General features: G+C 42.6%; 2 protein-coding genes across 2 annotated transcripts in view; one reads left to right on the top strand and one right to left on the bottom strand.

Annotated features, from left to right (window-relative positions):
• Positions 1-27633, top strand: part of TRMT2B (tRNA methyltransferase 2 homolog B) — a gene marked incomplete at its 5' end in the record, with an annotated part of 86232 nt that overhangs the window by 32679 nt on the left and 25920 nt on the right. The window contains 1 exon segment of the mRNA XM_082865123.1: positions 1162-1444. Within this exon segment, the coding sequence (XP_082721249.1) occupies positions 1162-1288 (127 nt within the window). The 3' untranslated portion in view covers positions 1289-1444.
• On the bottom strand, positions 2534-27082 carry ARL13A (ARF like GTPase 13A; the record flags this gene model as incomplete). Its single annotated transcript, XM_082865122.1, has 8 exons — positions 2534-2622; positions 18734-18896; positions 18992-19082; positions 19927-20114; positions 20625-20730; positions 21620-21869; positions 26584-26654; positions 27024-27082. The coding sequence occupies 8 exons, from the start codon at positions 27080-27082 to the stop codon at positions 2534-2536; spliced, it is 1017 nt and encodes a 338-aa protein (XP_082721248.1).

Genomic DNA, 27633 nt, shown 5'->3' with positions numbered 1-27633 from the left:
TGTGTCTTTTGGTTGGAGCATTTAATCCATTCACATTTACGGTAATTATAAATATGTAAGTTCCTGTTACCATTTTCTTAATTGTTTTGGGTTTGTTTTTGTAGGTCCTTTTCTTCTCTTGTGTTTCCCGCCTAGAGAAGTTCCTTTAGCATTTGTTGTAGAGCTCGTTTGGTGGTGCTGAATTCTCTTAGCTTTTGCTTGTCTGTAAAGCTTTTGATTTCTCCATCAAATCTGAAGGAGATCCTTGCCAGGTAGAGTAATCTTGGTTGTAGGTTCTTCCCTTTCATCACTTTAAATGTGTCATACCACTCCCTTCTGACTTGTAGAGTTTCTGCTGAGAAATCAGCTGTTAACCTTATGGGAGTTCCCTTGTATGTTATTTGTCGTTTTTCCCTTGTTGCTTTCAATACTTTCTTTGTCTTTAATTTTTGCCAATTTGATTACTATGTGTCTTGGCGTGTTTCTTCTTGGGTTTATCCAGTATGGGACTCTCTGCACTTCCTGGACTTGGGTGGCTATTTCCTTTTCCATATTAGAGAAGTTTTTGACTGTAATCTCTTCAAATATTTTCTCAGGTTCTGTCTCTCTCTCTCTCTTCTCCTTCTGGGACCTGTATAATGCGAATGTTGTTGTGTTTAATGTTGTCCCAGAGGTCTCTTAGGCTGTCTTCATTTCTTTTCATTCTTTATTCTGTTCCACAGCAGTGACTTCCACCATTCTGTCTTCCAGGTTACTTATCCATTCTTCTGCCTCAGTTATTCTGCTATTGATTCCTTATAGTGTATTTTTCGTTTCAGTTATTGTATTGTTCATCTCTGTTTAGGTGTTTGTTCTTTAATTCTTGTAGGTCTTTGTTAAACATTTCTTGCATCTTCTCAATCTTTGCCTTCATTCTTTTTCCGAGGTCCTGGGTCATCTTCACTATCATTATTCTGAATTCTTTTTCTGGAAGGTTGCCTATCTCCACTTCATTTAGTTGTTTTTCTGGGGTTTTATCTTGTTCCTTCATCTGATACTTAGCCCTCTGCCTTTTCATCTTGTCTATCTTTCTGTGAATGTGGTTTTCATTCCACAGGCTGCAGGATTGTAGTTCTTGCTTCTGCTGTCTGCCCTCTGGTGGATTAGGCTATCTCAAACTGATATTATGATTTCTTTCTACAGGTTGTGCTGTCCTCCAAACTCTGCCAAGAAGCTCCTTGGCGAGCCTTTCGTCCTAAGACAAGCTGTGCCTGTGGATCTGTTCCCCCACACCCCGCACTGTGAGCTGGTGCTTCTCTTCACTCAATAAGCAGCCTCCTACAAGCCTGCAGGTTCTTTGTTAAGGCTGAAGTGTCAGTAACTTCCAGGTCTAGCATATTGCTACATCGCTGACCCTGAGAGCATTACCGAGGAAACCAATCTTTGGACCCTGAGCAGGAAGAATATAGTGGACCTCCTACCTGAGGTAGATTTATAACCTTAGTTTTCACGTTTGCTGCCTCTCTTGCGTGTTTGCCTGGTTGTGACCACTCCTTAGCCCTGGATCTGGACTGTTCCTTCTTTTTGCCGTCAGTCTATCATGGCTCCCTTGATCCTAGTTTACAGTCTGTCTCCTCTGTCTAGCTCTGCCTGTGGTGGAGTGACAACTGAGCTTTTTTCCACATCTGGTCATAATTTCACATTGACTCGGGTTTTTGTATTTGCCTGGAGATTTTACTAGATGTGTTCTGCATTCATGAGGTAGCCAAGGATTAGAACTAGAAACAAGTCTAGCTTTTTTAAAAAGCAGAGTAAGCTATGAAATGATTGCAGAGTGTCTGTGTGATCTCAGTAGAGATTCATTACTTTGGGTTTTCTAGGCTTTGAGGCTTCCAGAACAGCTTTTAAAAATGTGGTTTCCCTTAGGAGCAATACCACCGATTAGCTCTCACCTGTGGAGGGAGAAGTGGTTGTAGTAGAGACCCTATGGGAAAGGAGAGCTTCAAAGAAGAAACTGAATACCTATAATTGGGCTGTGTAGTATGGGTATTGAAACTGACGTTCTCTAGTCATGATTTCTTCAACTCCGGAGTTGTTCTTGGATACATGCCCAACAATTAAATTATGTTTTGAATCTTAACAGACTAAGGACGTGTAACTTAGTGAGCACTGTCTGATTTACAAACTGATATCAGGTCAGCTAGTGTTTTTAATTTTTCTCAATCCTAAATACCTCTAGAGAAGCCCCTTTCTCAGAAAAATATGGCTCTTAAAGCTACTATATAAATATCCATGTAAAAAATATTAGAAGGAAATAATCTAAAATGACAAAAAAATGTTGATTAATGGTAGTCAGATAAGTTTTATTCCCATTTCCCTATTTTTCATTTTATGTAAATAATATATATTTGTATATTATATACATTATGTTTCCATTTCCCTAGTTTATTTTATATAAATAATATTATATTATTTTTATAGCTGAAAAACCTTAATGTAAAACATAAATGAAAAGTGACTTTTATTTTCTCCTCCTTTGTTGCCTATATCTGTAAATGGCAATCCCATCTATTAGTTATGTAAACCGGAAGTTGGAGTTATCTTTCTCATTCTCATATCCAACTGCCGACAAGGTGGATTCCACCTGGATATCTTCTAGGTACTCTGAAATCAACATATCTAATGTTGCATGCTTCACATCTTTCCCCCAAACCTGTTCTTGCTCCTATATTTCCAATCTTTTTTTTTACATCTTTATTGGAGTATAATTGCTTTACAATGCTGTGTTAGTTTCTGCTTTCAAAGTGAATCTGTTATACATATACATATGTCCCCATATCTCTTCCCTCTTGCATCTCCCTCCCTCCCACCCTCCCTATCCCATCCCTCCAGGTGGTCACAAAGCACTGAGCTGATCTCCCTGTGCTATGCGGCTGCTTCCGACTAACTCTCTATTTTGGTAGTGTATATATGTCCATGCCACTCTCTCACTTTCTCCCAGCTTACCCTTCCCCCTCCCCACATCCTCAAGTCCATTCTATAGTAGGTCTGCATCTTTATTCCATCTTGCCCCTAGGTTCTTCTGACCAGTTTCTTCCTTTCTTTTTTTTTTTTTTTAGATTCCATATATATGTGTTAGCATACAGTATTTGTCTTTCTCTTTCTGACTTACTTCACTCTGTATGACAGACTCCAATCTACTTGGTCACTCAAGCCAGAAGCCTGGGAATTATATCTGAGTCCTTCTTTTCCCATACCCTCTGCCCACATGCAGTGTATCACCAAGTCTCCATCCCTACAAGTTACCATCATCTCTCACCAGATTATTTACTGAAAGGGCCATGTTCTTAACTTGTGCTGCTGTCTTCATTCTTACCCCCATCCATTCTGTTCTCTACAGCCACAGTGAGTTTTCTAAAATGCCAGTCTCATTGTGTTTCTCTGGTGCTTGAAATCTGTCTGTTATGGGCTCCTTCTTGCCTTTAAAATTAAGTCTCAGATTCTTCATGAAGCCTCAAAGCCCCTTCATAATCTGGGTACCCTCATTTTTCTATACACATTGAGTTCCTTTCCTTGAAAAAGATAATTTTTTTTTCCATTCTGGTCCTTTCTCATTCTGTTTCCTCAGCTGGGAATGTGCTTTTTTCTTTTGGCTAACTCGACTCATTTTTCTATTTTTAACTTAGCTATCCCCTAAGGAATATCTGATGAATAAATATAGGATTAGCTGTAGGTAATCAGCTTCCAGGTAATTCTGTTAGTGTTACACCTTGTAAGTAAGATGATCTTAGAATTATGCTTTCGTCATTTCTATAATGAAAAGTTTTAGGCATACAAGAAAGTTGAAAGAATAATACAATGAACACCAGTATACCCACCGCCAGGATTCAACAAATGTTAACATTTTGCCATATTTGCTTTATCTGTGTGTGTATCTATTCTTTGATAAACCATTTGAAAGTAAGTGGTAGACACCATGGCACTTCACCTTTAAACGTCTCAGCATCCATCTTCTAAGTGTAAGGACATTTTTCTACATAACCATAATACCGTAAGCCCAGCTAAAAAAGAAATTAACAGTACCTCAGTGATCTTTGCTAGTGTTATCCATTATCTAGTACAGTGCTTCCCAACGTGTGGTCTGCAAACTGCTTGATGGTTCAGAGGGAGATAAGGAGCTTGTACCAGAGTGTGTATCAGTGCACCACATCCTTCATTGAGGAAGTTTTCTTACCAAAAATATGTCAGCCAGATTAAATAGTGTGATTAGTGACCTGGTTCATTTACATCTGTGGGCTAGCTGAGTAGTACGGCTCTATATTCAGATTTCCCCAGCTGTCCCCTGAAGTCTTTTATGGCCAGTTCACATGTTGCATTTGAGTGTGGTCTCTCTTTAGTGTCTTTTAATCTAGAACAGTCTCCCCACTTTTTGTTAATCACTGACTTTTAGAGACCAGGTCTGCCCCACTTATGAATCTTTCTGACTGTTGTGTGTGTGCCCAACCGTCCTAGTTTTCCTGGGACTCTCTTGGTTTAACACTGATCCTGCATCCTGGACAGTCCTCAGTCCTGGGTAAACCAGGATGGTTTGTTTTCTTATGATGGTGTTTAGCTTTCCCTTCCAGCACCTGAGTTTCCTGTAAACTGGAAGTTGTTAGGTCCAGAGGCTTGATTAGATTCAGTTTTGATAAGTATGCTTCATAAATAATGCTGTGTACTTCATGTAGCATCCCATCCAGTGGTACATAATGGCAGTTGTCCACTCTTAGTAAAGGTGATGGTTAAGGTGGTGGCCCTCAGAACTCTCCATGTAATTTTAATTTTCTCTTCCTAATTAGCAAGAAATCTGGGGTGTTACTTTGGTACCATGTGACTGTCCTGTTCCCCAATAACCTCTCACCTAAAATTTCAGCATCCATCAATTCCTGTTTCCTCACTCAGTAATTTGTTTTTCTAATTTTTAAAATGTATTTCCTGACTTTGTCATTTAATCAGGGGTTGCAAGATGGTGATTTCCTAATTCTATCATCCAGTCTATGTTTCTTAGCTGGCATTCTTCTGTAAAGATGAGCTTTTTCTCATCTATAGGATATGAACCAAAAAGATCATGTAAAGGCCTAATTCTTTTCCCTCGAATACCAATTTTCAGAGCAAGTTGATGTAATAGTTACTTCCAATAGTAGAGAAGTAGTTTTACTTATTGTTTTGGAAGTCACTTAATTCTATGTTTTTCTTAATGTAAATTCAGTGCTTTACATTCAGTTCAGCATTTTCTTTGTAATGCTCAGATTTTCTCCAGTTTGGCCAGTGGGAGTCCCTTTAGTCCTTTTGACATGCTTCCATGAGTCTTTGAGCACTTCCTTAGATTCTGACAGAAAATTCCTAGGCTCACCATACATTTCTCTGCCCTAGTCCTGGAATCAGCTGTTTCCAAGGAGCCCTGGTTCCTTTTAGTGGAGGATGGATGCTGGATGTTAGAAGCAAAATCTAATAGTACTGGGCTTCCCTGGTGGCGCAGTGGTTGAGAGTCCGCCTGCCGATGCAGGGGACACGGGTTCGTGCCCCGGTCCGGGAAGATCCCACATGCCGCGGAGCGGCTGGGCCCGTGAGCCATGGCCGCTGAGCCTGCGCGTCCGGAGCCTTGCTCCACAACGGGAGAGGCCACAACAGTGAGAGGCCCGCGTACAGAAAAAATAAAAAAATCTAATAGTACTGTATTCCAATCTGTGAGCTGTAAAACATTACCACAGTGACCAACTGTCCCGATTTACTCTGAATCTGGAACTTTCGGTGCTAAAACCAGGAGCGTCCTAAGCAAACCAGGACAACAAGTTGGTCACCCTAAATTGGTCACATTGTTTTTTTAATTATTATTTTTAATTTTATTGAAGTATAGTTAATTTACAATCCCCATTGTTAATACACAGTAATGATTAAGGAAGAATAGTGGAAATTGGGATTGGGACATCTGGACCAGTAGTAGCTAAAGTAGCTATAAATTCTCAGGAAATTTAAGGGTTTATACTAAATGATCTCTTCCAGCTGTAAAATATCTAGGTCTAGGGCAGTGGATCACAAGCCTCAGTGCACATTTGTATCACCTTTAAAAACGCTGATCCCTGGGCCTCAGACATTACAATTTAATTGGTTTAGGGAGGGGCTCAGACATCAGTATTTTTTAAATGCCCACCAGTGATTCTCATGTGCAGCCAAGGCTGAGAACCAGTGGTCCACGGGGGGCTCTACCTTTCAAAGTGTGGTCCCTGGACCAACAGCATTGGCATCACCTAGGAGCCTGTTAGAAATGCAGACTTTCAGGTTCCACCCTAACTGGATCAGAACCTCTGAGGGTGAGGCCCAGCTATGTGTGTTTTATTTAATGTGCCCTCCAGGTGACTCTGATGCACACTCAAGTTTGAGAACCACTGGTTTAGAGTGACAGTTCTCAGCCTTGGTTGTGTCAACTGAAATAAAAACGCATAACTTGAGAGCTGTGAGTTCAGTTTTATTTGGGGACTTAACTGAGGACTAAAGCCCGGGAGACAGCCTATCAGAGAGCTCTGAGGAACTGCTCCAAAGAGGTAAGGAGGGAGGTCAGCATGTATGTGATTTTGGCGAAGGGGATATGTGCAACCAAGCACACATCCTGGTAGAAGGTTGCTGCTAGTCACGAGGAACAGACATCTTAGCTAATGATTTTAGTGCTTTTCTAAGTATGGGAAGATGCAAGAATCTGGGTTCATAAAAATTTTTCCTGAAGATATTGTAACTGAGGGCTTGTTCTGCCTGTTTTCCCAGAGCAGAGTGCCTCATTCTTGATCTTCGCTCTGCATTCCTTTCAGGGTGTACTGTAGGTAGAACTGGATGGTGGGCAATATTCTTTGTTTTACAGTTGCAACATTAGAATCACCTGGGGACCTTTTTTTTTTTTTTTAGCATTTTTAAGCAATTTTTACTTTTAAAAGTATTTTTATTTAAGATATGTATTTTTAAAAATGTTTATTTTATATTGGAGTATAGTTGATTTACAGTGTTATGTTAGTTTCAGGTGTACAGAAAAGTGATTTAGTTATACATATACATATATCCATTCTTTTTCAGATTCTTTTCCCATATAGGTTATTACAGAATATTGAGTAGAGTTCCCTGTGCTATACAGTAGGTCCTTGTTGATTATCTAGTTTATACATGGTGGTGTGTATATGTTAATCCCAACCTCCTAGTTTATCCCTCTCCCTCACCTTTTCACCTGGGGACCTTTTTTTTTTTTTTTCTGGGGACCTTTTAAAACAGAGATTCCTGGATGTCATCCCCTCAGAGATTGATTTAATTCACTTTGGGTGTGGCCCTAGCCTCATTATTTTAAAAGCTCCCTAGATGTCTCTAATGTGTAGGTAAGGCTGAGAATCATGGTCTAGGGCTTTTTTCCTCCAAGCCCAGAGTTTGGCTTGGTGAGTAAAAATGCACATGAAGTTGCAGGTAAAAACTAACTAGTTGGATAATACGTAGGTCAAATAGCTTGCTTTTCTGCTTCTTCCTTGTCTACATCCATGCAGGGTCTCTGAGCAGTGGTTTGCAGCCCTTTGCAAAGGTTTTCATCCCTTTAAAGTACTTTATTTCCCATTCTTTCTGCAGTTATTTTGGTGGGTGTGGTAGGGAGTGGGGCTTAGATACCATCAGTTACTAGTGATCCTAGACAAGCCTTAAAAGTTGACCCTCATACATGGCAAGAGAAAAGTGAGCTCATTTTAATATTAAAGTAGGACAGTTGTTCTAAGGGTTTGTCCTCAGCCTGCTTCCCACCTGGCTTCTAGAACTGGCTTCTTCACATTAGGCTCATCTTAGAGTTGCTGAACGTCTGAGTGCAAATTTTGCCTTTGCCCTTATTGCAAGTGTGGAGTTGCACCTACGGCCGTGCTTCTCAGCCTTGGCTGCACATTGAACTCCTCTGGGAGTTCAAAAAATCCTGGTTGTTTGAAAAATCCTTCTCAAAAAATCCTGGTTCCTGGGACTTGAGCACTACCCCCACATCTTCTAATTTAATTGGTCTGGGATGTGGCCCAAGCATCTGGACTTTTTAAAGATGCCCCGAAGATGATTCTAATGTGCAGCCAGGGTTATGATCCTCCGATTAGGGCTGTGGTTCCCAAACTTGTCTGCACATTAAAATCCCCTGGGGTTCTTTTAAAACTTCCAAAACCCAGGCCACACCCCAGATCAATTAAGTCTTCACAGTCTCTGGGGGTGGGACACAGGCATTGGTAATTTTGAAGTTTCCCCAGTGATTCCCATATGCAGCCAGCCTCGAAAACCACAGGGTTAGGGTATTTGATTGTTTGGAGGCTGGGAGAGAGAAGAGAATGATTGTCATTTGCTGAGATTTAAGTCTTCCAGCCCTTCACTTTTAAAATCACGTTGCCAGTTTATAATTTACAGGGTCATCATTGTCATTTTTCTAAGAAATATATTTCAAAATGGAATGCCATATAGTCATGAACCAGTTGAAGCTCCCTTAGAGCTCACCAATTAATGCAAGTGTGAAAAGACAGTTGAAATGGAATATAATTATTGTGTCCCAGACTTTAAAAATTTCCATCAGCTGATTTGATTTCATCATTATATGTATCTGCACATTATAGTTCCCATTGTTTCTCATCAAAGGAGACTAAGTGGCAGGGTGGGGGTGTGTGTGTGCAATGCTGACATCTAGCCCAGAGCCACAAAATAGAGGAACATGTCAGTATCCTCAAGTTCATTCCTAACTGTTAGGGATCCTCAGGGTACACAGAGGGGAAAGGACTTTTCTCTGAGGACCTAAAAAAGGAATTTAAATATATAAAGGTGTTGGGATTCACTGATTGCATTTACTGATCACCTTAACTTGTAACCAATCCAAGGAATACCTAAGAAGAGAGGGCTGTTACTTAGCTCTTTAATGGTCTCTCTCCTCCAACTAGACTGTAAGATTTGAGGGAATAAGGGCTGTTCAGTGTTGTATCTCTGTCTAGCACCCAGCGCAGTGACTGAAATGGAGCAGGTGCTCAGAGCGGCAATATAGCGTACTGGCCAAGACGACCAGCTCTGGAATCAGGCTGACCCAGCCTTGAATTCTGGCTCCATCACTCTATGCTGTGTGACCTTGGGTGAGTTACTTAACCTCTTAAATCCTCTGGAAACAATATTTGTAAAGCACTTTGCAAATTGCCTGGCACATAGTTGGCATGGATTAAGGGGGGAGTTATTCTTGATTATCCGATTATTTGTTGAAGGAATAAATGGATGTTATAGCCTGCTTTCCCTTTCCTCTCAAGATTAACGAGTCAAAATAACCTAATCAATTTGGTTTTTGTAAGATTTCAATACTTAATTTCAGGCAAACAAAACCAAACACACATTGGAAAGAGTACCTTCCCTGTTGGTGTGGGTGTTTCTCAGCATTTATGTTACACTCAAATATTACAGCTTCTAGTAAAAAGTTTCAATACAGTTTGAAGAAAAATGACACATAGGAAACAGATAAGGCCATCCTGCTCATTTTGTCACCCTCATAATATTGGTTGCTAAAATAACCCACTTGTCAAATCCCTTTGTACTACTGTGAGAAGTGCTGATGTAAGACATGTTTTCTGAAAATAACCATGATGAGGTGTTCTGAATTAAGGGCTTTGGTACAGAAGTGATAGAGTTCCCTTCTGGGTAGAATAGCTCAGGATCATAAATTGCCCAGACACCTACTGGCTTACCTGTTCCACCTCCTAAAAGGAAACTTGTTTCTAGGGGTGTTTTTTTTTAACTAAACATTCTATATATAATCACTACATGGGATCCTGGATTGGATCCTGCACAGAAGAAGGACATTAGTGGAAAAACTGGTGAAATATGAATGAAGTCTGTAGTTTAGTAAATAGTTTTTGTTTTTTGTTTTTTGTTTTTTTGCGGTATGCGGGCCTCTCACTGTTGTGGCCTCTCGCATTGCGGAGCACAGGCTCCGGATGCGCAGGCTCAGCGGCCATGGCTCACGGGCCCAGCCGCTCCGCGGCATGTGGGATCTTCCTGGACCGGGGCATGAACCCGTATCCCCTGCATCGTCAGGCGGACTCTCAACCACTGCGCCACCAGGGAAGCCCTGTAGTTTAGTAAATAGTATTGTGCTAACATTAATGTCATAGTTTTGATCAATATACCAGAGTTATATGAGGTGTTAACCTTAGGGGAAGCTGGGTGAAGGGTATCTAGGAACTCTTTGTACTATATTTACAACTCCTCTGTAAATCTAAAATTATTTCAAAATACAAAGTTTTAAAAAATATCTACACATAGTCTTTTAAAAACTAAACATACTGATTGGAAGCTAATTCTAGAAAAACCAAGTCTGGGCAGGTGTTGAAGCCAGGACCCCAGAAAGAGAATAGTGCTCACCCAGACACCCAAATATGTGCTAGATGTTTGGCTAACTCTAAGCACTACCAGTGACAAGGTGACAAGGGGTGGGGTTGGGGGAGAGCATTTAGCAATTCTTTTTCAATAAGGAATTTCTGTCAGCCTATCAAAAAACAGTTCCTTTCTCTCCATATAAGCTAGCTTAGTTCAAAACACAGCAGTCCGACTTCAGAGAGGTCCAAATACATGTTTCCTTAAACTCCCATCTTAGAGTTTGGTGGGCTAGGTGTTTTGAAGGAATTTCTCATTGGAGTGCTAAACCTGAAATGATAACGTGCCCTGATCTTGAGAAGGGGCGTGGGAAGATGAAGAATCCAGTCATTTTAAAGCACCAGCCCCCTTAGCATTCAGTTCTTCTTTATTCCCTGAATTAAATGATCTGCAGAGTTAACTCCTGTGTCACTTAAAAGACAGGTGCCTCAGTAACCTAGCATGACCAGCATGACAGTTTTAAAAAAGTGTATTATAATAAAAGGTGGTGTGTATGTGGGGGGGGGTGGAAACTCAAAGGACTGTGGTGCTCTTCATTTTCTTTGGTTCTTTAGGGATGAACTCTTTGATGTGTGTTTTCCATAGTTGTGATTGGCATGTGTACCTATTTCCTACTTTGCTGTTTTCATGTAACATTATTTCGCATTCTGCTTCCCACCTGCACAGTGTGCATAGTTTGCATCTTTAATGGCCGTATAACATTCCATTGTATTGAATAGCAGGATCGTTCTTAGGGCTGGGCTCATTTTTCTGAGCAGATATAAAAGGGCTGCTGTCTCTTAGCATCAGAGGTCTATTTTAGCTCCTGGAAGTGGTGACTGGCAGGAGCGTGGGATTGCGTGGGATTCTTGAGTCATCATAGAACAGCGCAGTTTGAGGCTTTGTTAACATCGTTCTGCCCGGCACCTGACAGCAGAGCCTCCCGGGCTCCCTGAACCTGAGCTGGGCACTTCAGGGGCACTGGAGTGGAAGTACAAGCCCCCTGACTCCCACGACCCTCAGCTGATACTATCTCCCTGCCAACAGCAGGAAGTTCCTCCTGCTTTCTCTCTTGCCTGGGATAACAACTCCACCTGTGTTTCCCACGTAACTTGATATGGAAGAAAAGGCAAGGAGGAGTGGGAGGATGGATTATTATAGCTAAAGGAATAAGGCACAGGTCGGGGCGCCATGGCTGCAGTTCTTTTAGGCACACCTGTGAAAATAAAGTGGGATGGGGGATGGTTTCAAGTGCTGGAAAGCTGGGCGATAGAGCTCCTGTTCTCTACACCCCTTCCTGTCAGAAATCCAAGTTTGGCCCATCCAATAAAGGGTTTACAGGGGTGAGTGACAAAGCAGTGAGTCCAGGCATGAGCGCTACTCCACCCATAGCCAATGGTGTTTTATAGTTAAGGATGCTAACTGGCAAAATTCTCCTGAGTGGTGTTGTGTTCGGTGTATTTGGTTACGTCTTGCCAGTTGCAACTGCCTTAAAAACGAGTGATTTTTAATAGGATACTGGGAGGGAAGAGTGATATTAGAAACACCACTGGGATGGCCCAGACACTCAAATCTCCATGGGATTTGTGACTAGGTTAGTTATTCCTGGTTTCCATCTCCAACCCTAAATTACCACAGTTCTTCCTTAACCCTTATGGTGTACTGAATCTCTGACCCATGTTCTGCAGATCATACTGGATACCAACCTTACTGATTGGGCAATACACGGTGGGTAGAAACAGTATATGAAGAGTAGTAACAAGATTTCAGGAGTAAAAACCATTCAGAGCAGAGGGACACCTCTACCTATACATATGGAATTCTCTAGTCTGAAAACCCAGACCTGTCTTTCAAGACAAAGTGGACAAGTATCCGGAGCCACATGGGGCTTGTTGAATGATGGGCCAGGGTTATATGTTCAAAGTGTCTCTGACAGGAGCTAGACTTTAAAAGTCCTGGAGGAGGGAGGCCAAGACCTTGACAATGAGAGAAACTCCAAGGCAACCGCTTGCCTGAAAGAAAATTTACCCTCAAGGCTCAAGAAACTCTCACTGATCTTGGTTCCTGGGCTGCCACGCTAAGACAGATTTGTAAGACTTCTTTGGCAGGTTTAGGATTCTCAAACCTGGGAATCATTGCTTGGCAGTGGTTATAGTTACCCTAGATCCCTATACTATTTGTATTTTAGAATCTAAGACATCTCTCTTTGGGTTGTTCTTTGCAGAAAAGAGGATACTTCTCTCAGAAAGGGGGTATAGCTATCTAATGATCTAAGATCCTCCCCTAATCATAATAATAGTAGCTAACATTTCATGAGCTACTTATGTGCCAGGCACTCTGCTAAGCATTTTGCTCTGGATTGTCCCCTTTGATTCGCCCAACAAGCCCGTGAGGTACATACTCTTATTCCAGTCTTCACTGGGGGAAATTGCTTGGCCACCCAGCTTGATAAGGGGTTTGGAGTATGGTAACAGCCTGCAGCAACAAAACTATTCACTCAAAAATAAATAAGAATACACTAATGATGAAAAATATGAAAGAGAAATTAAAGAAACACTCCCATTTACCATTGCAACAAAAAGAATAAAATACCTAGGAATAGACCTACCTAAGGAGAAAAAAGACCTGTATGCAGGAAACTATAAGACACTGATGAAAGAAATTAAAGATGATACAAACAGATGGAGGGATATATACCATGTTCTTGGATTGGAAGAATCAACATTGTGAAAATGACTATAGATTCAATGCAATTCCCATCAAACCACCTATGGCATTTTTCACAGAACTAGAACAAAAAAGTTCACAATTTGTATGGAAACACAAAAGACCCCGAATAGCCAAAGCAATCTTGAGAAAGAAAAATGGAGCCGGAGGAATCAGGCTCCTGGACTTAAGACTATACTACAAGCTACAGTAATCAAGACAGTATGGTACTGTCACAAAAACAGAAATATAGATCAATGGAACAGGATAGAAAGCCCAGAGATAAACCCATGCACCTTTGGTCACCTTATCTTTGATAAAGGAGGCTAGAGTATACAGTGGAGAAAAGACAGCCTCTTCAATAAGTGGTGCTGGGAAAACTGGACAGCTACATGTAAAAGAATGAAATTAGAACACTCCTTAACACCATACACAAAAATAAACTCAAAATGGATTAAAGACCTAAATGTAAGGCCAGACACTATAAAACTCTCAGAGGAAAACATAGGCAGAACACTCTATGACATAAATCACAGGAAGATCCTTTTGACCCACCTCCTAGAGAAATGGAAATAAAAACAAAAATAAACAAATGGGACCTAATGAAACTTCAAAGCTTTTGCACAGCAAAGGAAACCATAAACAAGACCAAAAGACAACCCTCAGAATGAGAGAAAATATTTGCAAATGAAGCAGCTGACAGAGGATTAATCTCCAAAATTTACAAGCAGCTCATGCAGCTCAATATCAAAAAAACAAACAGCCCAATCCAAAAATGGGCAGAAGACCTAAATAGACATTTCTCCAAAGAAGATATGCAGACTGCCAACAAACACATGAAAGAATGCTCAACATCACTAATCATTAGAGAAATGCAAATCAAAACTACAATCAGGTATCACTTCACACTGGTCCGAATGGCCATCATCCAAAAATCTAGAAACAATAAATGCTGGAGAGGGTGTGGAGAAAAGGGAACCCTCTTGCACTGTTGGTGGGAATGTAAATTGATACAGCCACAATGGAGAACAGTATGGAGGTTCCTTAAGAAGCTACAAATAGAACTACCATATGACCCAGCAATCCCACTCCTGGGCATATACCCTGAGAAACCACAATTCAAAAAGAGTCATGTACCACAGTGTTCTTTGCAGCACTGTTTACAATAGCCAGGACATGGAAGCAACCTAAGTGTCCATCAACAGATGAATGAATAAAGAAGGTGTGGCACATTGTACAGTGGAATATTACTCAGCCATAAAAAGAAATGAAATTGAGTTATTTGTAGTGAGGTGGATGGACCTAGAGTCTGTCATACAGAGTGAAGTAAGTCAGGAAGAGAAACACAAATATCGTATGCTAAAACATATATATGGAATCTAAGGGAAAAAAATGGTTCTGAAGAACCTAGGGGCAGGATAGGAATAAAGACAGATGTAGAGAATGCACTTGACACAGGAAGGGGGAAGGGTAAACTGGGACGAAGTGAGAAAATAGCGTTGACATACATACTCTACCAAATGTAAAGTAGATAGCTAATGGGAAGCAGCCGCATTGCACAGGGAGATCAGCTCGGTGCTTTGTGACCACCTGGAGGGGTGGGATGGGGAGGGTGGGAGGGAGACAGAAGAGGGAGGGGATATGGGGATATATATATACATATAGCTGATTCACTTTGTTATACAGCAGCAACTAAACATTGTAAAGCAACTATACTTCAGTAAAGATGTTAAATAAGTATGCTGGCTGTATTGGGGGATATTCTTTAAATTTTTATTTATTAATCATTTTATTATTTATTCATTTTATTATTGATTGATTGATTGCTGCGTTGGGTCTTCATTGCTGCCTGTGCGCTTTCTTGAGTTGTGGCGAGCGGGGGCTACTCTTCGTTGAGGTGCGTGGGCTTCTCATTGTGGTGGCTTCTCGTTACAGAGCATGGGCTCTAGGCGTGTGGGCTTCAGTAGTTGTAGCACGCAGGGTTCAGTAATTGTGGCTCGCGGGCTCTAGAGTGCAGGCTCAGTGGTTGTGGCACGCAGGCTTAGTTGCTCCACAGCATGTGGGATCTTCCCGGACCAGGGCTGGAACTTGTGTCCCCTACATTGGCAGGCAGATTCTTAACCATTCTGCCACCAGGGAAGCCCTCTTTAAATAATTTTGGTTGATAGATTTTATGTAGGAAAATTTGGTTGACACCCAGGAACACATATATTGTACAAAGGGAAGTATGCCAATATACTGAAATTCAGTTTTGTCAGAGGTCGTTTCAACCTAAATTCTCCACCCTGCCCATATTCATAGATAGCATTCCCACACCCTTTTAGCCATACTTTTCCTTCTCTCTTGGCTGAGAAAGTATGCCTGCCTCATAGACATACATGCCATATAGAGAAATGTGGGTGGTCCAATTTTCTGAAGAACCTTGGTTTGTTGAATTATAGTCTCCTGCCTGATAAAACTGTTCTTCAGTAGAGAGATTTGCTGCGTCCCTGGGTGAGAATGATTGTCAGCAGAATTCTCCAGTGATATTTATTGGGCAAATTGGAGGAAAGTAGGTGGGTCAAGAGTGGCCAGAGAAGCCCCAGAGAGGGTGTAGTACATTGGGGCATGGAAGATAGCACACTGGCTTGGGCATGCAGGAGATCTGGATTTTAGGAGCATGTCTGTCAGTGATCGCTCTACAGTCATGGGCAAGTCACTTAACCTTTCTGTACCAAATTCCTAATCTGTATAACAACTGGGGTTGGACTAGAGGTGTAAGGTTCCTTCCAGCTCCATGACTAATAAGCTGAGCCTTAGTCAGAATCCTGTCAAAGACCCACAAAGTGCCTGGGGTGATCCTCTTGGACATGAGGCCATATGCAATGCATAAAACAAATGCTGCAGTCTTTGACAGTGTCAGGCCCTCCAGAAGGGGTTGTGAGACTGATCCTTTATGTGCCAGGTTTCTATCTCTCAGAAACAATTATAGGCTAGTTGGTTTATACTGCCTGGTGAGACCATATAGGGTAGGAATTAAGAGCATGAGTTATGGAGTTGGAGCTTAGTTTGAAAACCAGTTCTGCCATTTCCTAATGGGTGCCCTGGGGTAAATGATTTGACCTCTCTGAACATTAATTTCTGCCTCTGCAAGATGATGATAATAGAACCGACCTCATAGGCTTGTGACGATGCAAGGCAGTAATGTATGTAAACCACTTAGCCCAGCGTCTGGCAGAATGGAAGTGCTCACTCACCCGTGTCTGCCACTACCATGGGTGTGCTTATTGCTGTCAACGTAGTTCTGACATGGGCGTGGTGAGGCTTCAGCATCTTTCCTGGGTATAGCTTTCTCTTTCTGGGTAGAGTTTGAGCAAAGCATAAGCAGATCTTTCTGGCCTAAAGTAGCTCTAGAGTCAGATCTGGATTTGGTTCCCTGCTCTGCATCTTACAGGCTGTGGGACCTTGGATAAGTTATTTAACTTCCCTACCCCTTAGTTTCTTCATCTGTAAAATGCAGGCAGGTATACTGCCTACCCCCAAGGTTTTTGTGAATAAGATAATGAACGTGAAGAGCTTAGTGCTGCGTCTGACATCCAGAAGGCACTCAGTAAATGGGGGCTGTGGTATTGATGGTGAAAGTAACAGCTGAACTAATAGTGAAGAATGATTACCACCACTACTACTGCCTTCCTTGGGATGGAGAGTTGAATGTGTTTAAGCTCGTACGGTTTTTGCATACCTAACCTAAGTGTTAGGAGAGACAGCAATTGCTATTCCTGAAGGGACAGCAAAAGAATTGTTGCCAGGCTTCTCAGACGGTGGTAGGGAATTTAAAACTGAGTTGTTTTCAGAGGCATGATTGAAAATGATTCAGCAGAGCATAATTCTCAGCAGAACAGTTCTATTTATTTATGCCAGTCCCCTTCCACCCAAGAACATAGGGGGAAAATGTAATTCTAAACTGTCCCTGTACTTCTAAGGCTCAACTGCAGTTGGTCACCCACAACATGTTGCTCACAAACTTCATCGGGAGCACCTGGGTACAAAGACGTCAAGGCTCTGATCTTCTTTGCCAACGTTGTCTTCACTCTCAAACGGATGCCGCCTAACTGTTCTTGAGCCTCTCGGTGGGGATAAGATTCATTTTATGGCTCGAATGTCGATGTACAGGCACAATGGGAGTTCTCAGGGATATTATGTTAAGAGTAGGTGGAGTTGTAGGGGGACTGTAGAGGTACTAACAAACAGAAATTGAAAAACTGAATAATCCTAATGGTTCTGTAGATGAACCCATTTACTAAAGGAGGGATATGAGATGTTTCTTTTGACTTCCCTTCATTTTCCTCTTTAGCACTCTGTTAAAAGTCTAAAAAAAGAAAGAAAATAGGTAGTCACTGCAAGCAAAGCTAAGCACCAGGCTTCCTGTCCATCCAGGTGAGGAGTGTGTTAGCTACTTTCCAAGGTCCCCAGTGTCTTCTCTCTTTTTTGCCCTTGGTTCTGAGGTTATAGAAATGAAAAATGGATTTCAATTTTGGACAGAGATTTAAGGGTAGATTCTGACATCTAGAAAGACACTTCCTCCACTCTTCTGCCAGATTCCATCCACTCACCTCTCATCCTCCTTCCCAGAGCAGTACCTCTCTCCTCCTCAATGTTCCTATCTAGGGCCCTCTGTGTAGGTGTAACAACCCAAGCCTCTGGGGTAGCCTGAAGGGCCAGATCCTTTGGAGAGCAGAAGTGACATTATAATATTGACAGTTTATTGTCATGGAGACTGGGGCCAAGGAACACTGAGATGGAGAAGACATTAACAACAATGGGCCTTTAAGTCATCACAGATTTTTTTAGTGCCTTTAGTATATTGGGAGAAATCATATATGATTATTAAAAAATTTTCCAGTAATAACAAAAATCCAAAGAAAGGTACCTTGGCTCTTCTCAAAATCACCTAGAATCTTACCCCTAGAGAAAACCACTGCTTGTGTTCGGTGATTCCCCTCCAGATGTTCTATGCATGTGTACACATCATGCTGTATGTGCTGTGCTCTCAATTGCCATTTTCTCTAACAAAACTTTGGGTTGTGGAAAACTTTCCATGTCAGTAAATATAAGTCAACATTAGCCCTTTTAAGGTCTGCATAGTATTCCATTGTGTGGGTGCACCATAATTGATTTAGCCATTCACTATTATTAGGCATTTAGCTTGTTTCCAACTTTTAGCTGTTATACACAATGCTACGATTGAGCAACCATGAGCATCCTTTTTGTGTACTTGTGTAATTATCTTTGGCTTCAGTTCAAGACATGAGATGATTGGCTCATAGGGTTTCCACAGTTTTAAAGTTCTAGATATATATCTATTGAGAGAGAGAGGGAGAGCAGGAGGGAGACATACAACCAAACTACTCTCCCTAAAGGTTGTACCAATTTGTACTTCCACCACTGGAAATCATAACCTTTAAGATAACCTTATAGCCATCCAAACAAAGATCTTGGGGCATCATACTGGACGGCCAGAGGGTGATCCCCAAGCACTTCATCTACATATCTTTCTTCTGACCACCAACCATAGTATGAGAAAAGAGTTTTGGACTCAAAATACGAATACTGTTTTATAAATTGTGAGGAAAAGCCTTTATATCTTTTCTTCTCTGACTAACCACTGATCCAGGATTACCTTCAAAAAGCTTTCTCAGCATATGGAGCTGGGGGCTCTGATTGTAGCCAGGCTCAGTGGTGTTACAAGCTCCATTTCCCCCATAACATTCATCCTCCTCCTTGGGTTCGTCTAAAGCAAATGTTACTGATGTGTTCTTTTTAGGTCTTGTTATACCTTCTTTCTGTATAGCAGGAAGATGAAGGAAAAAAAAGTCAGTTGGTGCCCGAGAGCTCAGGGATTGGTCCCTGGGGCAATAACATTTAGTGAGCCACTTACCTGTAGGATTGGCTTTAGAGGCCTAGGTTCCATTGAGTGTTGTCCTAGGTGCTGTCTTTTTTCTTCGGACTTTCCCATCCTGGTAGTGAAGCTGGGGAAGATAGAAAGGACAAAGCCATAGTGAAAACAGATGCAAGCTCCTTAATCAAATCCAGCTGTCCCCTCATCCCTGCCATATGTCTTTGGAACAATTAAAGGGACAACAGAACAAGAGGACATTTAGTCCTTTTATTCCTCAAAACCTTGATCACCCCGTTTTCTTTATTTTTCTTCTTCTTTTCCATATTCCTGTTCCCTCCCATCTTTCCTTATCATTGGGATGATCAGAGAACAGGAAGCGGAGAATGTGGGGCACCTCCAGGGTATTTAGCCATAGAATATTGCCAATAAGCTCCTTAAGGGGCTCGTGCTCCTTTTCTCCTCTCTGTGACAAACCAGGGAATTGAAACCCTGTTTTGGAGACAATGTAATACTGATGACTTAACTTATCCCACTGACGTGACCACTCAAATTGTGCCGAGGGGAGGGTGTACCTAACAATGTTGGTATGTTTGTGGTCACTGCCCTCACCCCATTTGGGCCAACTGATCTTGAGAGACTTGCTCAGCACCGCACAGAATCCATGCCCCTCCCAGAACTCACTGCTTAGGTTGAAGACTGACTTTTGCATCTATTCTTTTTTTTTTTTTTTTTTTTGCGGTATGCGGGCCTCTCACTGTTGTGGCCTCTCCCGTTGCAGAGCACAGGCTCGGGATGCGCAGGCTCAGCGGCCATGGCTCACGGGCCTAGCCGCTCCGAGGCACGTGGGATCTTCCCGGACTGGGACACGAACCCGTGTCCCCTGCATCAGCAGGCGGACTCTCAACCACTGTGCCACCAGGGAAGCCCTTTTTCATCTATTCTTATCAGTACACCTAATAGAGACAGCTTGGTACCTGTCTGATGAGCATATTTCCCCAAAGCCTCTGGTGCTCTTGGGGGCTGGGATGCTCGATGGGAGTGGCTGTTGGTGAGCACACAGCTCTTCATATTTATCCCCAATGGCAGATAACAGCCAGCGCAGGCCTCCAATTATAGGCTCATGGTTCCTTCTCTGGCGGTTTTTGATGGCTGAACAGGGCTCCTGTGACAAAAAGAGAAGGCTCCAGCCCAGCAACCTGGGACCCCTGGGGCTCACAGTCCCAGTCACCCTCAGCCAAAGAGCACAGGTGCACATAAGCTCTGCTGTGCCTAGAGAGGCTCTTAAGACTTCCTAGGAGATTCTCAGCATTCACTCCTGAGAAGGTATATGAAAGGTACAAAAGCTAAGATCCTTTAATCAAGTGTAATGTCTTGGATGTGTGATCTCGGACAAGTCACTCAGAGTCTCTGAGCCTTAACTTTCTTAACCATAAAATGAAGCTATTGAAACTTCCAACTCTAAAGAGCTATTTTGCAGGCCTAATGAGAAAACATGTGAAAGTGTTGTAAGAGTGTGATATTTATTATCACTGTTGAGTCAGAAATCATCACTGTAGTTGTTGCCTGGCAAAGAGAGGCTCTGCCTAAGACCCGGCATAGGAGGCTGATTATGGGCCAAGGGAGGCATCGGCCTTGCTTGAGAGGACAAGGGAGGGGAGGGCTAGACACTTACCACTCGGCACAGGGACTGGTTCTTGTTTGTTAGCCTTTCCAGCAGCAGATATTCAGTAATATCACGAAGTAGCAAGGCGTCCTTCTTGTCTTGCTTGTTGGCCAGGCTAAAGCCGGGCATTGGAGAGAGGGAGGGAAGAAGAGAGGAAGAGTAAAACTGAGATAGAGGCCAAGGGAAAGAAAAGAAGGGAAAGAGGGGGACAACCAATTCTGGTACAGCTGCTACATATCCAGGGACTAGCTTTTAAGCCATACCCAGTGCGGTGAGCCCGACATTTTTCTAGCCAACTCTCAGTGGAGGAAAGAATAGCACAAGTAATTTGAATCCGAGATAATCCCCAGGCCTCATTTCTCACTTCCTCTACACTGCACCATCAAACTTTAATTAGAATTGCTAACTGGGATACGAACGAATTTGGCGCTTCTACATCCTCCCCCAAACTCTGTCCATGCTTGGGTTGGTGGTCCTAACGGGGAACAAAAAAGGCTAAAAGGGAGTGGGGGAGGGGTGAGGATTGACTGGCCACTTGAATCATCACCCTGGGGTAAGAGTTAGTTACATAACTCTCGGGCAGTTTACCAGGGGAGGAGGCCATTGGCACTGAATATACAAAATAGGGGTTTTCTGCCATCATCTCAGGGTCAAAGACTGAAGCCAGAAAAAAGAAGCAAATTTAGGAAGGCAGTCTTCAGGAAGAGTCGAGGGATGGGTTGGGGCGGGGGGTGCAGTGGAAGATCCAGATATTACTCTCCATTTCCCTCTGATGCTTGCCTTCAAAATTACCTTTGCACAGTTAGGTAACAGGTTCCCCCATGGCAGTGCCTGGTAGAAAGTGGCTCTTGAAAACAGCCCCCAGAGGACTGGGCCACTCCCCCTCAGCCAAAGAGGAGAGGAAGTCTAACTGGATGTGACACAGGGACCACTTAACCCTCTGTCTACTTCTTCTAAAGGCACAAAATGGGAAGGGGAAATTGGACACAAAGGCAGACTCTTACAATAGGATGGGTTTCCCGGCCACTCTTTCATCAGACAGCAGGTGTGGTAAGATGACCTTCACTTCCTGCATGCGGCTTAAGTCACTGGAATCCAGGACAAAAACAAGTCCATGTGCCTGCGAGTAGTAGCTTGGCCAGATTTCTCGGCCATTCCTGTCTCCATTCAGGTCGTAGACGGAAACTTCATAATCATCCAGGAGGAGTGTGGTCAGTTCAGGTTTCATACTACCGCCCGTCCTACTGGGGAGTACTATACATAGGGGAAGAGAGGAGAAGCAACAACAAAATGGGGCTATAGTTAGATGAATTTGTTAAACGATGATCTGAACTTTGACTAGAGCCTGCCCTGAGGAATCCTACGAATGTATCCTGCCATCTGGCTCATGCTCGCCAATCCATCCTCCTAAACCGCACTTTGCTCATGCTACCCTCTCCTGGCTCAGTAACCTTCCGTGAGTACCCACTGCTCCGAAGGTAGAATACAGACTCCTTTGCCTCCTAACCTGCCAGATCCATCTCTTCCCTGACTGGTGTCCAGGGTCCCTGGTACCCAGTCTCTTCCTCCCTGTGCTTCTTGATTCATGTGCCTCTCTACCCCCCACTCCACATGATTGTCATGCTCTTTCTTGCCCTGGGCCTTCACAAGATGCTATTCCTGCTGGTTAGAACACTCTTCCACTACTCTCTGCTTGGTTAACACCTATTTTGTGTTTTAAATATCAATTTAGATCTTGTTCCTTCTAGAAAGTTTTCTCTAACTCACACCACCATCCCCCACTTTCTTCTGGGCTTACCACCATCACAGCACATATTACAGTGTTATAAATTCTATGATTTATTTATCTGGGTTATAAACTGCAACAGGATAGGAACCCCTTCAGTTTTACTTACTGTTATATACATAATGCCAAGCACAGAGGTTGGCACACAGGTGCTCAATAAATATTTGTTGAATGAATTTGATGAGTGAATGAATGAATGAACAGGACGCTCTTCTCTCGCATCCTTTCTTCAAGGCCCAGCTCAAGTACCACTTACTTTAGGAAGCTTCTCTGACCGGTCCAGCTCTCACTTCTCTCTCTTTTTGAACACGTGACCTGTTAAACTGGCCCTTCACCTCATTCTGTGCATGTCCTGTCTCCCCAGCTAAAATCTAAGCTCTGTGAGGGAGGGGCTCTGCATTCCCTTATGCACAGTAGGTGTTCAGTAAATGTTTATGGTGCCTGTTACTGTGGATGAGCGTATGAAGTCCTCTTCTCCTATCTCCTCTGAGAAACCATGCCAAACTCAGATACCTTTGCCCTTTCAAGGCTATGGCCAGACCATACAATCCCACAGGGCATTCCACCCCTCACTCAGCCCCCAGAGAAATGTGGTTCAGCATGACAGTCCATAGACACATTACAGTCTGTTGAACTGACCGTTCTGGCCCAGCTCTCTGCCCATATTAGTAGCAAAATGATTTTATAGATTCTCTACACTCATACCTGGGAGTTCTAAGACCAGAATCAGTAGCTTCTTATTTATAGTTTCAAATCTACCTGGAACATTTTCCATAGGATTGCCAGAATAAGTCGTTTAGCTGAGAAGTTAATAGGATGCTTTCAGATCTTTGGAAATGTATGATTATACACACATTTACATGTATGCATGTCTATATGTGTGTATATGTACATATTATTACATTTTAATGTCATCTCATAATGTCCTCTTCTGTTGTTATGTTAGTCAATGATTTATTTTTAATTATAGCTTTCACAGAACATATAATTTTCAGTCACAGCTTTGATATGTTATTTGTTATGTATTAGACTACTTAAAAATAATAAGTGAAGAGGTTAAAACTCTAAAGGTAATTTTAAAATCTTGTTTTCTGTATCAGTGCAAGCTTTATCTTTCCCCATTTTTTTCTTTTTACTTGAAACCTTACCATTTCTTCAATAATTCAGTGTACTGTTGGCAAACTCTAGATGCCACCAGAAGTTGTCCCCTGAAAATTTACATTTCTCTTATTTCCTCTATTAATTTATAAACACTCTGAGGACAGGTACTGAGATGAATCCATTTCTATATCCCTAGCAGAGTGTTGCATAAAGCATAGTTTGGGGACTGTCTGCTTTAGAGTTACATGTGGGTGATGGTTAAGCCCTACCCTGTACCAAATGAATCAGAATCTCTAGGCTTGGGACCCAAGCATCTGTATGTTTAGCAAACTCCTACATTTAACAAAATCCCCAGGTGATTCTTCTGCACCTTACATTTTGAGACCCACTGCCTTAAAGAGCAGTAAAATTCATGCCTGTTGTGTCTCAGCATCATCTGGTGCGCTTGTTAAGATTTTGATTCCCTGGGCCTTCTCCAGGCCAAAATATCTGAACCTTCAGGTCCCACATCAGTTGGTGTGAAAGCTCTTCAGGTGATTCTGATTTTTGGCTCTCAGTACTGACTATGCTTCAGGATCACCTGTGGAGCTTTTAAAACCTATGACATTAGGCCTCATTCTCTGAGAGTTTGATGCCATAGATCTGGGGCGGGGCTCAGGCAGCATTTTCTTTTAAAGCTCCCCAGATGATTGAAATGTATAGCCGGGTTTGAGAGAAACTGCTTTAAATGCCCTCATTTAGGGCACCTGCTTGTGCTCATGCTTGGGTTTCTTGCCCCATATGACCATGCCAGACAAAATAGTTATAGTGAATGATGTTGTTAATGATAATGGCTTATGTCCCCAAATATTTTATAGCTGGTGTCTTCAGAGATTCACACAAGTTACTACTTGTAGATTGGAACTTCCTCCCTAGGCTATTATCTGTTTTTGGCAATCATAAACATTTGCAGGAGCTGGTGGGGGGGCAAGCTATTGCATTTTGGGTACAGAGGAACCTACTAGATTGACTCTGGCAGTCCTGCATGGACAGAGGTGGCCTGAGATGTTCTTTAGAATGTGACATCAGTGGCACTTTGCTTCTTAGCCATTAAAAACTTCTCCATGAATGAAGTCACAACCATAAACCTATTGGTTTATCAATCAGCCCCAAGTTATTCACCAAGCACAAGGCAAGTTATACAGTAACAAATTAAATAGACTCCAGGCTCTGTCCTCCAGGAATTAGAATGGAAAGCAGATGCTATTCTCATAGGCAAAATAGCATAGGGCTAATTACAGATGAGTGCTTCCCAAAGCTGATTGGCCAATTGAAAGGCCTGGGGAGTTCTTAAAACATAGATTCCCGGGCCCCACCCAGACTGGATGGGAATCTAGGGGTGGGGCTGAGTTGGGCTCTAAAAATTATCCCCACTTTTATCAGTAATTTTGTGATTTACCCTGGCTCCTTGATTTTCTTGGTGCTGCTTACCTTTTTACCATTTCTGCCAATCAGAGAATTGGGAGAGGCAGTCAAGTCTGCTGCCCATAAGGTGGGATACCAGGCTGAACCATTGGCTAAAATGTGCTTGGGGCTGCCACTCTGAGGGTGGGGGGAGGGGAAGAGAGGGAAAAGTTGGAATGAGGCAACATGTAGCCTGAGGAGAATGGTGGAATAAGGGAGAACATTCATTCCACAAGTGAATGAGTACCTACCTGAACGTACTAAAAGTACAGAGACTGAAGATACAGAGCTGAAAAAAATCCATTATTTTTCCTCAAGGGCTCACAGTGTAGGGGATGGACTTGCAGTTGTGCAATGATGTTGTGATAAGTGCATGATCGAGGGAGGCACAGAATAGAGTAGAAGCTGAAGAAGGAGGCGCTGGGCATTAGGGATGGCTTTCCTGAGGTCAAGCTTAGGCTGTGTCTTGAGGCATTTGATTAAGCAGGTAGATGATGGAGGGGATGAAATGCTAGGTAGCAGGAGAGCATGTACAGAAAGCGTGGGCATGTGAACTAGAATGGTATAGTGGCAGATGAATGGCAAGTCATTTGTTTTGGCTCCATCAAGGGGCCTATGTGCAGAGCATGGGAAATGAAGCTGGAAAAATCAGGGACCAAATCATGGAGGGCCTTCCTTGTGTGCAGCTGAGGAACTTAAGTTTTATTTTGATGACAACAGGGAGGCATTGAGTGGTTTCATGCAGGGTTGGGTCATGATCAGATGTTTGCATTAAGTCCTTCGGGCAGCTGTGTGGACTGAATACTGGGGAGACAGCTACAGACGGCAAGATCAGCCAGCAGGCTGTTGCTGTATTTCAACGAAATTGATGCTGCCTTCAAGTAGGCCAGAGGCAGAGGAGTCAAGTTAGCCCTTTCCTCTACTTTGTAGATTGCTGCCAGCCTATATAAAACAACCACCTCATCATAACCCTTCTTTTATTTAATAAAAATCAGTGGAGGGCATCCTGTGCCAACCACTGTGCTGGGCTCTTTGGCTAGCAGTTAGCTGTGTCTTCACAACCGGAAAAGTAGCTCCCTGAAATTCTGTGTAACGGCTTCTTGAAATGTCAAGGTATTAAACTGGAGATTTGGTATTAAACTTGCACGTCTCTGAACTGACACCATTTCTCAAGCTCCAACCCTCTATATGAACTGTCACAAAGAGTTTCACGTTATTGAACTTCTTCATCATCCCCCACTTGTCTCTCTTATCTAGACCAAATTCCACTTTAATTGAGCTCTGAAACTAGACACTTTCAAACATGCTATCCTTCCTAATCGACTGTGGTGCTTTACATAGTCTGAGTTCATTCATACTGACATTAGGAGAAGACCTTCAATTAGGATATCTTATAAAGGGAGCAGGTGACAGGCATTACATAAACAGGCTGATAACACCCAAGGAGAGCAGAGAGAGAGAGAGAGAGAGAGAGAGAGAGTGTGTGTGTGTGTGTGTGTGTGTGTGTGTGTGGAAGTGTTTACCTTAAAAGAGGAAACTCAAGGGTCATGAAGTAAGGCTAGGAAGGAATGATTGTTTCATTGGTCGCTGGGACCCATGGGAGACCTAAACCAGGATCTAATACTCTCAATTCCTTACGTCTCTGGAATGCCTTCACAAGAACAGTTTTGCCTGAGTTGTCCAGTCCAATGATAATGATGGTCACATTCCTAGAAATGGAAAATGAGCCAAAGCTTTAAAAGTACTGTTAGTTCTTAGGCTAAAGAAAGAATTATACTCTTCCTTGGTGTTTGGGGCTCTGCCTGCGGTGGTCCCAATGCAGTCATAAAAGGCACAGCCAGGTGGTAGAAGGTGGTGTGGGGACCCCTCCCCAAAGCCTCCAAGGATGCTTTTCTTCCCTGATTCACTTGCCTTGTAGAATTGGCCATCCTCCCCCAACCCTGCCCTTAATCTTGTAGACACTACTTAGTCACTTCCCCTAATAATATATATCATAAAGATTTGTTCTTTGAGGGACTGTGGGCAGGTACATTGGAGGAAATGGTGGAACAGGTCTAGAGAAATAATTACAGTATTACCTTCGTGTCTCTTCAGTTGCGTTTACACGAGGCCAGCAGGAGGTCAGTATCCGGAACATGATTCAGCTTAGTTCTTTAATATTAAGGGAAACAAGTAAACAAGAAATCAGCCTCATTATTAACTCTGAACCTAAATCAGCTTATGAGTACACAGGTACTGATAAACAGGAAGCCTGGGACTGTCAGAAGTCCATTACTTCATTCTATCCAACCTTGTCTATGTCATAGAGGGAGGGACTGGTTATCGTCAACTCTAGTGGCAAAATGGGGTGATTTCTTATTAAAGCAACCCACATAGGCATGATGGCATCAGGTGTGACCTATCCCTTCAGCCATAGTTCATTCCTGTTATGAATATCTTCATGCAACCTTGGGGGTGCGGGTGGGGTGGAGAGATGCCTTGGAGAAGAACCAGCTTAGAGTTCAATTGGAAGACCTGTTCTAATGAACAACAGTTCATTGGGCTTGGTTCTCTTACTGCCTGTGCTTCCAAAATGTGGGTGTTGGTGACCCACTATCATAGATTTCATACAATTCCTAGTGCTATAAGGGATTTTAGAGATCATCTACTCTAACTGATTTCAAACATCAGTCCAGGTACCCTACTCTC

Source organism: Leucopleurus acutus (genome assembly GCF_964270905.1).
Source record: "Leucopleurus acutus genome assembly, chromosome: X".
NCBI classification, from domain to species: Eukaryota; Metazoa; Chordata; class Mammalia; order Artiodactyla; family Delphinidae; genus Leucopleurus; species Leucopleurus acutus.
Note: the sequence above shows the minus strand (reverse complement) of the source record. Positions and strands in the feature narration are given on the sequence as shown.